This window comes from Phodopus roborovskii, unplaced genomic scaffold, assembly GCF_943737965.1.
Source record: "Phodopus roborovskii unplaced genomic scaffold, PHOROB, whole genome shotgun sequence".
Classification (NCBI taxonomy): domain Eukaryota; kingdom Metazoa; phylum Chordata; class Mammalia; order Rodentia; family Cricetidae; genus Phodopus; species Phodopus roborovskii.
The window spans coordinates 51,740,850-51,754,191 of record NW_026126433.1 but is presented as its reverse complement, the minus strand read 5'-3'; the positions used below and the strand labels follow the sequence as shown (position 1 = coordinate 51,754,191).

At 45.6% G+C, this 13,342-nt stretch overlaps 1 protein-coding gene across 2 annotated transcripts in view; it reads right to left on the bottom strand.

The window, feature by feature from the left end:
* The window catches only part of Susd4 (sushi domain containing 4), a 117,122-nt gene that overhangs the window by 20,716 nt on the left and 83,064 nt on the right, over positions 1-13,342 (bottom strand). The window contains exons 4-5 of one of the 2 annotated variants that reach the window (XM_051186493.1): positions 11,104-11,277; positions 7,538-7,725 (exon numbers count right to left, since the gene is read on the bottom strand). In XM_051186493.1, the coding sequence (XP_051042450.1) occupies positions 7,538-7,725; positions 11,104-11,277 (362 nt within the window). Of the gene's footprint in view, positions 1-7,536; positions 7,726-11,103; positions 11,278-13,342 lie in introns of both variants that reach the window. The other variant, XM_051186494.1, reaches the window with a different exon arrangement.

Below are 13,342 nucleotides of genomic sequence, written 5' to 3'. Positions count from 1 at the left end.
CTAGGAAGGCCTCACTTTGGAAGTCTATCTGCCTGGTCTCAGAGCTGGTAGCTGGTACCCTAGATGACTGACAGGTGGGGTATTGTGAGCCCCCGTCTACCTTCAGGAGCGTGGGTCTCACCTGGGCCAGCCAGAGCTTCAGGCACCCCAGAGCAGCAGAGATCTTAAGTCACTAACTTGTCTCTGGGTCTTGTAGACTCCACAGTAGCTAAGCATAAAAACATTTGCTGAATGAATACATGAATCTCACAGGCATTTAATTAAAATAGCAACCAGCACTGAAGTGTCTTTCTTTTCAAAGTCTAATTTCACTGACTACGTGGTCTTTGTCAGAGGGAATCATGGCCCCACACGTCATTTCTAGAGTTCTACTGAAAGTAGGGCTCCCAACTGCAGGTCCAGATCCTCTAACTCAGCAGGGAGAGGCTGACTGCCAGTGTGATGTGACAAGCCCCCACTTCACCCATCTGCCATCATGCCTTCCCTCCCATGGTGGACTATAAAGTCCTCTTAAAACGGGCTCACAGAGAGTGCCTGTAGTCTCAGGAGAGACCATGGACAACTGAACAGTGTTAGGACAGTTAAAGACTATGTGGGGACTTCAGAGGTTGGACTGGATGCCCTTTGAACTGAGAGAGACATGAGCTTAGGGGGACCAGTGGCAGAAAACTGGTTTGAATGTAAAATGTCCTGTATAGGCTTGGTGTGTCTGAACACCGGGTGGGCAACCAAGGCTGGACGGTTGTGGAACCTTAGGAGGCAGAAACTTCCTGTAGCCAGTGGGCTACTGGCCTTGTGATTTCATAGCCTTCCTGCCTCTTCCCTGCTTCATTAATGTGGACACAATGTGACTAACCACTTGGCTCTCCTGCCATCGTGCCTTCTCATCACAATGCACCATGTCCCTTTAAAGTGTAAGCTCCAAAACAAACCCATTTTTCCCCCACAAGGAAGACCAGTGTGGGGATAGTGAAGACTATGAATGGAGATTTTTAAGTGTGTAGGAGCCATAAGTTACATAACTGGAATTCCAAGTTCATATTTCAGTCACCCATTCTTGACCTTGTCATTTGCTGGAATATGCACGGTCACATGATCTGCTGCCCCTACCCCACCATTTGGGGAAACTGTTACCACGAATTTCTGCAGCTAAATATGCACAGTGCATGCACCATTTCTAGGCCATGCGAAAGCATGCAGGGCAAGAGAATGTTCCAGGCAGACACTAAGCACTTTCTGAGGGTTTGTCCTTCCGGAGAAAGAGAGCGCTTTTCTGCAACCACACACAGCTGGCGTCTCACACAGTTCCAGACAGTTTTTATCTTCTTATCCTCACCTGTGTGTCCACCAGCTTCCCTTGAGCCACTGCCCACATAGTTCACTCACTTGTCTGATGCCCCCCACTCCCCTCCCACTCTCCCATCCTTCAAGCCCTTGGGCCAGCATCCTCCATGCGCTGAGGCATTCACATAGTCTGATGAGCTCTGTGCAGCTTCCTGCTCAGACTCTGAGAAACGAAGAGCCAGGCATCTCTGGGTAGAAACTACCCTTTGCAATTGTGATATATCCCGCTGTTCCCACCCTCCCACTCCTCCCCAGAGCAGCTCTGATGTGCTCTTTGGTAAAGTAGCTGTTGTGTGGATGTGCAGACTACGGCAACAATTCGGTCTACCTTGTTCTCCCTGTTAGACTGTCAACTTTGCAAACAACTAAATTATGTCATGTCCTTTCCTTTCCTTGCAGTACCCTGGTGCCTGGGTCAGTGCTGCTCCAAGCCTCAGAGTGTTCAGAAAAGAGTAGCGGAGTTCTCAGCACCTGGAAGTGGGAGACTGCTCACACTTACTAAGGAAGACGTTTCGTAAAAATAAGATTTGAATTCAGCATGTAAGTATGTATGGGGGGAAAGACAGACAGAGGTGACTGCCATGGAGATTAAAGGGCTTGAGAAGGGAAAGAATTAAGATGCAGCCACATGAGAACAAACACACAGACCTACAAGAAATGCCAACATATAAGGACCCATGAGGCTCCTTCCTTGACCAAATAGATCAACATATTTATCTGCTACATCAGGGACTTAAGGCTTTGTGTTCTCAGAGGCTAAATCACATGATATGAACACAGGGACACAGGAGTCTTCCAGAATGTGTCCTCTGTCAGTCAGAGGAGTTTAACTGTACAGGGTTTCTTTCTTTCTTTCTTTCTTTCGATAATTTTTTATTTAAATTTGAAACAAGCTTATTTTACATGTCAATTCCAGTTCCCTCACCCTCCCCTCCTCCCCTGCCCCCCAATCCCCATCCCAATCCCTTTTGCTCCCCAAGGAGATTGAGGCCTTCCATGGGGGATCATCAAAGTCTGTCATATTACTTGGAGCAGGGCCTAGGCCCTCCCCCATGTGTCTAGGCTGAGGGAGTATCCCTCTATGTGGAATGGGCTCCCAAAGTCCATTCGCATACTAGGGATAAATACTGATCCATTATCAGAGGCTCCATAGACTGCCCAGTCTTCCCAACTAACACCCACATTCAGGGTGTCTAGGTTGGTTCTATGCTGTTTTCCCAGCTATCCGACTGGGCTCCATGAGCTCCCCCTTGTTCCGCTCAGCTGTTTCTGTGGGTGTCTCCAGCCTGGTCTTGACCCCTTTGCTCAAATATACAAAGAACTCAAGAAACTAATTACCAAAATACCAAATGATCCAATTAAAGGGGGGGGGTACAGAACTAAATAGAGAACTCTCAATAGAGGAATCTAAAATGGCTCAAAGACACTTAAGAAAGTGCTCAACATCTTTAGCCATCAGGGAAATGTAAATCAAAATAACTCTGAGATATCATCTTATTCCTGTCAGAATGGCTAAAACAAAAAACACCAAAGACAGTTTATGCTGGAGAGAATGTGGAGAATGGGCAGCTCTCCTCCACTGCTGGTGGGAGTACAAATTCGTACAGTCACTTTGGAAATCAGAATAGTGGTTCCTCAGGAAAATGGGAATTAGTCTACCACAAGATCCAGCAATTCCATTCTTAGGCATATACCCAAAAGATGCACATTCATACAACAAGGACATCTGTTCAACTATGTTCATAGCAGCATTATTTATAATATCCAGAACCTAGAATGAACCTAAATGCCCCTCAACTGAAGAATGGATGAAGAAAATGTGGTACATTTACACAATGGAGTACTACTCAGAGGGAAAAACAAACAAACAAAAACCAATGGAATCTTGAGATTTGCAGGCAAATGGATGAAACTAGAAGAAACCATCCTGAGTGAGATAACCCAGTTACAAAAAGACAAACATGGTATGTACTCCTCATATATGGATTTTAGACATAGAATAAAGGGTCACCAGCCTAGAATCCACACTGCCAGAAAAGCCAGGAAACAAGGGGAACTCTAAGAGAGACATACATGATCCCCTGGAGAAGAGGAAAGGAACAAGATCTCCTGAGCACATTGAGAGCATGGAGGGAGGGGCAAGGGAGTTAGGAGAAAGAGAAGGGGAGAAGAGGAGGGGAGAGGACATGAGGGAACAAGAAGATTGAGTCAGGAGAAGAATAGAGGAGAGCAAAAAAAAAAAAAGAGATATAATAGAGGTAGCCATTATATGTTTAAAGAGAAATCTGTCACCAGGGAAATGTCTAGAGATCTACAAGGATGAACCCAACTAACAAGCTAAGCAATAGTGGAGAGGCTACCTTAAATGCCTTTCCCAGTACAGTGTTTCAAATGTGTAACATTCAGAATGGTCCTCGGAACCCCTGATGGCACTGCCATGACTTTTCCTTCCTAATGATTACCTCCTTATAAAGCCTGGTCCTGATGATGGGGTCACTCAAACCTGTTACTCAGATGTTAGCTCTTCACCTCATGAAGGGGTGCCATGTGGTAGAAGGAGTCATGCACAAGGGTCTGCATAAGTCCTGCCATCCACCAACGTGTCAGTGCCTCAGTCTGAAAGGGACCAAAGACCTCTGCCTTGCTCCCTTACTGAAACAGGGCTCCTCTGTAGCCAAGGATGCCTGAGACAGCAGTAAATGCCAACAGCACTGAAGGACCTCCTATCTCTAGTGTCAACTAGATGAGAAAGACACGTTCCTTCCTATGCAGCTATTATTTTGATTTCTTTACCTTCGAAAATGACAGGAAAGTATCAAATCATCTTTCTGTTAGATTGTAAAGCAATCTGTACCATTTAATTAGACAAAGCCCATGGCTTCAAATGACAGAGGCCTAGGCTTGAGTCCCAGCTCCATCATGTACTGTTACTGAGCTTATAGAAGCCTGTGTTTGCTCATCATCAAGATGGGGCTGAGAGCAGAAAAGAGATGTCACAAGGACCAAAGGACATGGTGGTGAGAGCCTGGCACATACCTTGTCAGCTCTCAAAGTTAACTGGCCATTGTTAATGAGAGGTATTTCCAAACACAGTTGAGAATATGCAGATAGCCGGAGAGCACCTGAACAATCCAATAGTGTCATGACACATGAGCCTTAAACCCTGAACATTTTATTCATAGTCAGAATTTAGGGTGACTTCATACCTGAATCTAAGAGTCATTGTAGACCCTTGACTAACACTAGACGCCAGGTACTTCCTTAAAAACATTAAATCTGGCCATTACACAGAGAAACCCTATTGAGAGGGGGGTGGTACATGAGGACAGGTAGGTTAACATTGGGCCAAAGGATTCCCCTGGAGTTGGAGTCCCAAGTGGTTGTGAGCTACTCGGCATAAGTGCATAAGTGTGGGAACCAAACTCAGGTCCTCTTTAAAGAGTAGTGTGTGATCTTAGCCACTGAGCCATCTCTCCAGTCTCATTTGATTATTTTTGAGATGTAGTTTTATGTAGCCAATGTTGGCCTTGACTCACCATATAGCCAAGGAAGATCTTGAACTCCTGAATTTCCTGTTTCGAACTCCTGAGTGCCACCACACCTGCTTTATGTGGTATTGAGGATTGAACCCAGTGAGTAACTGGGTAGGCTGAGTTCGGGAACGGCAGAAGTGACATGCATGAGTGACAGATGCTCAGGCAGTGGGACTTAGGGTTTAAGTAAGAGGTGAGGAGGTTGGGGAAAGCTTTTTACAGCTCTGCTTGTCCACATCCACTCACCATTGGGGTCAGGACATTAATGGATTTAAAAGCCCCCCACAGCACATGATACATAGCACAGTTAGGTAGCTTTTACTATACCATGAAGAAAAATCAAATTATGTGAAATGTGTGCTTCATAAGACAGGAAAAAGGGGAAAGGTGGGTGCCACGTGAAGGGGTAGATTGCCAGGGAATGCTGATCTATGCTGTTTATGCTGCCATGATAAATAAGCAGTGCACCAACATTTTAAAATGAAAGGAAGAATGGGGGAAAGTGGCTGCCTGAATGACTTCCTCATGAATCTTTATATTTTATCTTAGCCCAGCGCTTTCATTTTTACCTTTTTTTTAAATAGCTAGGATTTTGTTGTGTTGTTCAGTTTCAATCCTCCTGTCTCGGCCTGCTGAGTAGCTGGGGTTACAGCTGTGAACTGCTGTGTCTGATGCTGCTTGCCTGAGTTTCTATGTGGTCCAGAGTATGGAGCAACCCTTGACTTCCTCTGCCTATGTGTTTAGGATGTAGCCTTTATAGGTTTGGCCTCTTCTGCTTTGAAAGGGCTCTTAAACTATTTCCTTGGATATTTTGAGAGATGGGCATTAAAAAACAAAGATGCCAAACTTATTTAAATGGTGGCAGGGAGGTGCTGAGTGGCCTTTTTGGCACAGGCAGCCACCAGAAGGGTTTCCAGATCCTTCCTTGGCCAGAGTTGAGCCTGGCAACAGAAACAGAGCGTGTGTTCAGCAATGGGGCACGTTTTCAGCCATAGCCACTGATAGCTCCCTGTTTATAACCTTAGATTGTTGCCTCTTGAAGTTAGATTTTGTTTTATGTCTATCCATATCATATTCTCTAGGCTCCATAAAAAGCTCCTTTCCAAGTCCCCAAATGAAGCTTACCAAATCTGACTACTAGAAATGCAGTTAGGGCAAATCTGAAAAGATCCTAAAACAGGCATTTCAAATTTATAAAATCATAACAATGATAACTTCAAAATACCCTTGATTTCTGGTTTTGTGAATAGGGAAAATCCTCCAGGAACTATGAAAGTAAGCCCTTTTGTGACAGCCCACAGGCAGTATGTGGACAATGGAGAGGTAACTACACTGGAAAGAGGGGGTGACATTGTTCCTGGAGACTAGGACGGCCAGCTTTAACAAACAGGTAGAAAACAGTCCATTCTCTTTGAATTTCAGAGTAAACATACAGACACACACACACTCACACACAATATGTAGTATATATAGCTTACTGAATGCTCCCATTGAAAACTCGTCTGTTATAAGCAATTCAAGTATACCAGGGTGTCTCAATGCTAACACCTCTACCTTTGCCTCTGCCCCTATGAAATTTGGGCTACGTGGGAGATAGAGATGTGTGGGGATCTTATGGGATCACTTAGGACTGTAACAAAATGATTGGCATGGCATGGCATGGCATGGCCATCCCTCCCTCCCACCTCTTTCTCAACTCTTCTCTTGGGAGGCTTCATGGCTCTGGCCAGCCCCTTGCCATGTCTGTCTTCCCTTTGCAAATAAAAGCCTTCTCTCATTGCTCTATTCCCCTTCTGCCAACCCCCATTCCCCACAGCAAACCCCCCAAGCCCACTCCTGGAGGTTGCAGCAAGGAAGCAGGAAGCTATGCCACTGTACACTTGGGAACACTGCTTTGCTTTGACATGCTATTGTTTGGGGGAAGTTAGGTTTTGGACAGGTTTGGAAATGGCTCTGGAACGGAAGTTTTCTACCCCACCACCCCCACCATTTTCTCATAGAACTTCTCTCCCACCCATCTATTTAGATGTTAAGAAACACATCAGTTGAAACTTCAGGACTACAGATAAACCAGGGCTGAAGCTCAGTGTTAGACTTCAATGGCAGAGGATTTTAGGATCCCCAGGACACTGCCCAGGTTCTGGAAATGGAAGGGAGCCTCCCCACACCCCGCCAACACAGACGTCTGATGAGTGGTCTTTAGCAACAAAGCCCTGTAATCGTGAAGATGTCATAAAAACAGGGAAGGGATGGCTCTTGCTTTCAGATTCCAAGTGTCGTACAGCCAAACATTTATGGCTTAGCTATAAATGCATGGGAAAATGAGAGAAACATTGACACAACAATAAACGAGGGGTAAGACTGAGACGGATGGTGCCACAATGCCATCTGTTATCATTTGGTGCAGAGAAAATTAATTTTTGAAGGCATTTCATTTAACTTTGCAATATTTTGCAGTGTGACATCTGATTATTTAAAATCCTTTCATTTCCCTTCTTCCCCTTAAATCTAAGAATGGTGGAGGGCGGGTGGCGGGGTGGGCACGTCTAATGTGAGTATAGCTCTACGGCAGGTGGATGATCTGGATCTAGGCAAGCAAAAGTCACTACTGGCCATAACGAGATTGCACATCCACTTTCAAAAGACTAATATGTGTTACCTTCCAGAGCAAGGCACCGGGGTGGGCTAGACGTCCAGATAAGGTTGTGTAAGCATTCGAGATACTCAGAACCCTCAAGTTTAAAGCCAGGGAAGCAGCGATAGGCAATCACAGTTCCCACGGGGAAGGAGGTCTGGAACTCCGAGATGTTCACGTAGCCGTTGGAAGAGGCTAGAGGTCTCAGGCAACCTGTGAAACATCAAAGGGAAAGAGGAAAGGTGTCTCCAGGCTGCCTCTGCATGTTTCAAGGTTGTCCCTTGGCAAGAAGACTTGGGCCATGTGTAGACAGATGTTTGCTGATATATTTTAAGTGGTACCGCAAGGGTCAGATAGAGGTTTAGCGGGGAAGAAGGGAGGCACGAGGCATATGGATTAGCACATCCATAGCTGGTGAAGCTGTTCCTAAATGGAACCTCAGCATCGCTTGAGGGCTTTTACAAACTAGTGGTGCCCAGGCCCCATGCCCTGGAGGAGAACCTGGGTTAACTACATGTTTATGAAGCTCCCTGTGTCATTTAAGGTGACACTGGGGATGAGGGCACTCTAGGAGGAAACAGACGTTACAATGGCTAGGGTCTGTGAATTGGGCAAGTTATGTTCCAAACTCAATCACTGGCCAGAATCGTGCTTGGGCTGGTACTACTAGATTTCTGGGTATCTGATTTTAAGGGAAACAGGTTAAGAGGATAAAGTACACTGTTTTTCAAGCTTGTAAACTCCCCAGAGGGCTAGACAGACAGACTCCAGGTCATACGTCTCGTCTCAGCTAGGCTGGCTGACCTACAGATTGACTGCCCTGCCTCTGTACCCCAGCCCAGCACTGGGATACAGACACTTGCCACCATACCAAGCCCTGTCTCTGTGTTCCTGGAGATCCCACCTTACATCCTCATGCTTGCAGGTACTTTACCAACTGAGCCATCTCCTGTGTTAAAAACCCTTAGATGGTTTCTAATTTTCCTGAGCTAAAAACTGTTTTTTGCAGCAAAAGCAGAGTGTGAAGAGTCGGAGGGAGGAATGGGAATCAGGAAGGAATGGAATCAGTTAACGGGAATAAACCCATTAACAGGAACAAAAGGAAGGCATGGGATGCTTACACAGTTCTGGTGGCCGACCTGGTGCTGGCCTGGCACTCCCTCCTGTGATGGGGTTCCAGCTCTAAGATGCTGGTCTTTCCCAAATCACATCTGATTCTGCCCCCACAGTGAGGAGCAGGGCTTGCAGACTCTCTCCAAAACCTGAAGTAGCCACCATAAAAAAAAAAAAAAAAAAAAAAAGGCCTCTGAGCAGCCTACCCTTCACTCCTCCCGAGGAGATGGCAGGAGCTATAATTTGTTTGGCTAATCAGTGCTGGGAGGGAAAGATATGCTCACTCTTGGTTGGAGACAGCCCATCTTAAATATAACAGTGGGAAACAGGCTTCAACTCAATAGTTCAATGGGATTTCCATTTGCACTTCTAGGAAATAGAGAGATGCCTACTGGAGCTTCAGCCCCTGGATCTATAGGTGCAAATAAAAGTTCTAGAATGAAATGTCACTCTTAAGAGCCAATTACAATCCACCGGGGCTGGGAGAGGTGCCAGGCTGTCTGCAGCAACTCAGGACCCTTCTTTGCAGTGTGTGCCAGCTGGGCGGCCAGGTGGCAGCTGGCAGGACTGTCTCCAGCAGCAATAACATGCAGGATGGGCTGCAGCCACAGCACAGGCCGGCCACTCTGGGATGGAGGGTTCTGAGCGGTGGCAGTGGGGTGGGGCCTGTGGCATTTGAAGAGGCATATACCTTAAGTGTAACCAGGTGCAGGCCTGTCACCCCAGTTACTTGGGAGACTGAGGCAAGAGGGTCACAAGCTCAAGGCCTTTCTGGGTTATGCAGTGAGTTCAGGACTAGCTCGAGGAATTTAGTGAGATCCTTCTTTCAAAATTAGGAATAAAAAGAGGATTATGACCTAGCCCGTGTGAAACCCTGGATTCAAATCCTAGTAACACCACAAAATAAAAAGGGAAACAAAAGGAATAGCCATGCAGCTCTCTTGTTGCTGACCTAGAAAAGTCATGTCTTGAGAAAGGGAGACGGACCCAGATTGGCCAGACAGAGCAACAGGAAACACAGGTCTGAACTCTTTAAACTAACACCCCAAAAGGCTGGGGGGGGGGGGAATTCCTAAGGAACACAGTGTATTTAAGCAATAAGGCTAGGGAAACTAGAAAGAATGAGAGGCCACAGAGAAAGGACTTGGAGAAAACAGGGCTGCAGGGAGTGGCTGGAGTCGGAGGTGATTTTCCTCACCCGGGAATCCAGCCCTGGAATGGATTTGTCCCTGGAATGAATCTGTGGCTAATGATGTTTATTTGCATGAACAGCCCAACCCAGGCGCCAGCTGCTTGTTTTGTAGGCAGTCTCTGAACAGATAAATAAAACTACGTCTCTTTTAGGGCAGGGTAGTGACACAGGCCACAGGGCAGGGAGTGTGACAGTGGCTGGGCTCCTCTGTCTCCCCAACTCTGAACCCTTTGTTCCTTCATAGGGTCGAGACTCTTAAGCTCGCCTGTAGGAAAACAATTTATTTCTGATGAGGGGAACACAAAACAATACCATGGCCTGCCAGGTGTGATTTCCAAGCATAAAGTTAGCATTCATCCCAACTTGAACATGCCAGAGCAAATCTGAATGCCTTCCTTCTCCCTCCAATTATGAATTATGCATTGGCTTTTTGGTCTATTAGACCAAGTCACATGTCAAAAACTAAAATCAGAATTAATGTGAACTCAAGGGCTATTTTCAAAAACAGGTCTTTCTGTATGTGGTGGCTGGGGCAGATTTTAAAATGTGAAGGGCTAAATATTCACTGTGTGGTTTGGAAGCATTTGGATGTGGTTATTTTTCTACTTTTCATGTGTTATAAAAAGGGATAACATTATGTAGAGAAAATAGTCCCTGTACAATGTGTTCTCTATATTCTCACCACTGAAGTAAGTATTACACCCTGAAATTTTCATTAAGTAGACAAAAATTCACCCGTGTATTCACAGTTAAAAAACCTCCAAATTCTTTTTAATTTATTATTATTGTTATTGTTATTATTATTGTGGGGGGCATGCACATGTATATATACATGCACTTGGACACACATGTATGTGTACATGTGCATAGGCACACATGTGCAAGCCAGAGTGCCTATGGTGGTTGGTTTCTTTTCTACCTTTATTAGAACATTTCAGAGACCAAACTTAGGTTATCAGGCTGACAAGTGAGCATTTCCCTGCTGAGTCCCTCCACTAGCCCAGTTCTCCTGATTCTTAAGCTACTTTTATAGTTTTCTATGGAAAGAGTATGGTGCCCAACATAATAAAAAAGTTAGGTCTTTCCTGTCTAGACTGGGAAACCTGGAGCCGAGTCACCATAAGGAGTGATGAGATTCTAAGGGAAGAGAAAGACAGGAAGGACCTACGTGGGGTGACTATTTTTCTGACATAATCTCTGTTGCTGTGTGAGAAGGTCACGTACATGCACCCTCTACAATGAAGTCGCGACAAGTACAGTTGACAACAATGACTCCCAGCTCATACCTTGACAGATGGGCAAGTTATCCCATGTCCCATCATCACGACACAATGAAACCATGTTGTACAGGTCAGGGTACCGGATCTTGAATCCCTCATGACAGGTTATGATTAACTTATCTCCGTGTCTATATGTCTTGTTATGAATCTCAGCATCTTCAATTTGGGGGATGCGGCAGTCTGCAAAAAGAGACAAATATTACTTTTTTGCTATTTAAAATGGTCAACAGCTTTACAATGAAGTTCTTATTTTTCAGTCCTGGTCTCAAACTACACAATAAACAGATACATGGTACCTCACCTGCCACCATACTCAGGTGACAATGACAAGCTCACAGCCTGTGTCACAGAACTAACAGGAAGAGGAAACCAGTGTACAGGAATTACCCCACAAAAAGAACTTTATTTGCTGCCTATGACAATTCCTATCTGTGGTAGTTTGAATGTAATTGGCCCCCATAAGCTCATAGGGAGTGGCACCGTTAGGAGGTGTGGTCTTGCTGGAGTAGGTGTGGCCTTGTTAGAGGAATGTGTTTCTGTGGGGGCAGGCTTTGAGGTCTCTTAAGCTCAAGCTATATCCAATGTGGACTCAGTTCATTTCCTGTTGCCTGTGGATCAAGATGTAGAACTCTCAGCTCCTTCTCCAGCATCATGTCTGCCTGCACACTGCCATGCTCCCTGCCATGATGATAATGACTAAGCCTCTGAAACTGTAAGTTAAATATTTTCCTTTATAAAAGTTGCTATGGTCATGGTGTTTCTTCATAGCAATTGAAACCCTTACTAAGACACTACCAGATGGTTGATCTTCTGAATAATACTGGAAATGAATGAAGAATTGGCTGTGTTTTTGGACAGGATTCAACACGGTATAGCCTGTCATGTTGGTTGCTGTAGTCACCCAGGCATGATGCAGTACCTGATGAGCAAACATGGTGTGCAGAATAGCATGGAGGCTGAACTACCTCTGTGTTGGCTACCAACAGTGTATGTTCATGAAAGGAGCAGCACATACTCTTGACAACCTCCTTAGGTTCAGGACATCTGGGCATACTATGTCCTCACATGGAGTGGTTGGGACCAAGTGAAAAGAACAACAGAAAGGAGAAACAGGCAAAGGTTAAAGGGACAGTGAGGACATGCAGCAAAGCAACAAAACACACCAAAGAGTGCAAGGTGAGTGTCTGCTTCTGGTCCTATCGAGTCACACAATTCACTGTAGAATCAAACCACAGTGGTCCTCACTGCCAAGTTGGCACTCTGCTCATCCTAACCCTGAACATCCCACAGTTAGTCACCTGGCTTAAGTCACATCGGCCACTGTGTGTTTTTCTCCCATCCCTCTCTATTAAATGTTTCTGATTGTGTGTAGGGGATAGAGGGCAGCAGGACACTGAGCCTGCTGGGTAGATGTTCTATCTTACGGCTTTACTGACAGCCCTAATAAAAGCTCTGATCTTAGATGCACATAGGTTTATAAGTATGACCTGGAGATAGGTTACACTCCAAATTTGAAAACAAGGCAAAAATCTGAGGGGAGTGTTTTCCTATGAGAACCTTTCTCCATAAATTCTCCAATGGGCTAAGGGCTCTTGTGCTCGGCTTTTTAGCTTTCCCCAGAGTCTACTGAATGCACACTGTGGCTGGAACAGCATTAGTAAGAGTCCTGTTCGTCAAGACGATTCAGCTTGAATTGTTAGCTCTGAGGGTCCGAACCCCAGGGGACCTGGTACAGGTAGGAAGGGAGTACTTCACAATGGCTGGTGGCTGCTACTCTAAAAAGAGCCTATAGGTTTTCTAGAAGCAGCATGGGGTAGGACACAGCAGATTCCAGAAATCAGGGCATGAGCAATGGAGAAGACTCAGACAAAAGGCTTCCTTGAGAGAGAGGAGCAGAGGCCATTCACTGTAGATCACCCAGAAGGCTAGGCGTATCTTTATCTTTGCCACCACTGACTTGAGAGCAAGACCCATGTCACTTCGACACAAGTGAGTAATGTCTTCCCCAGCATTTTCCCATTCCCAGGCCCATTCATGCAAACAAGAACTGCAGGGAGGGGGTGCTGCCTAAAGTTCCACCTAGAACCTAGGAGTGCCCAGCCCTCTGAGCCCAGCTAGCTGGCTTTGAGCACACCCAGGTGTCCCCCCACAGTCTGTGCTGAAGACCTGTCTACTGGCTTCTGTTTCGACTCTCATTCACACTATAACTGGCTGTGGAAAAAGGGCACACTAACTATTCAAGTTA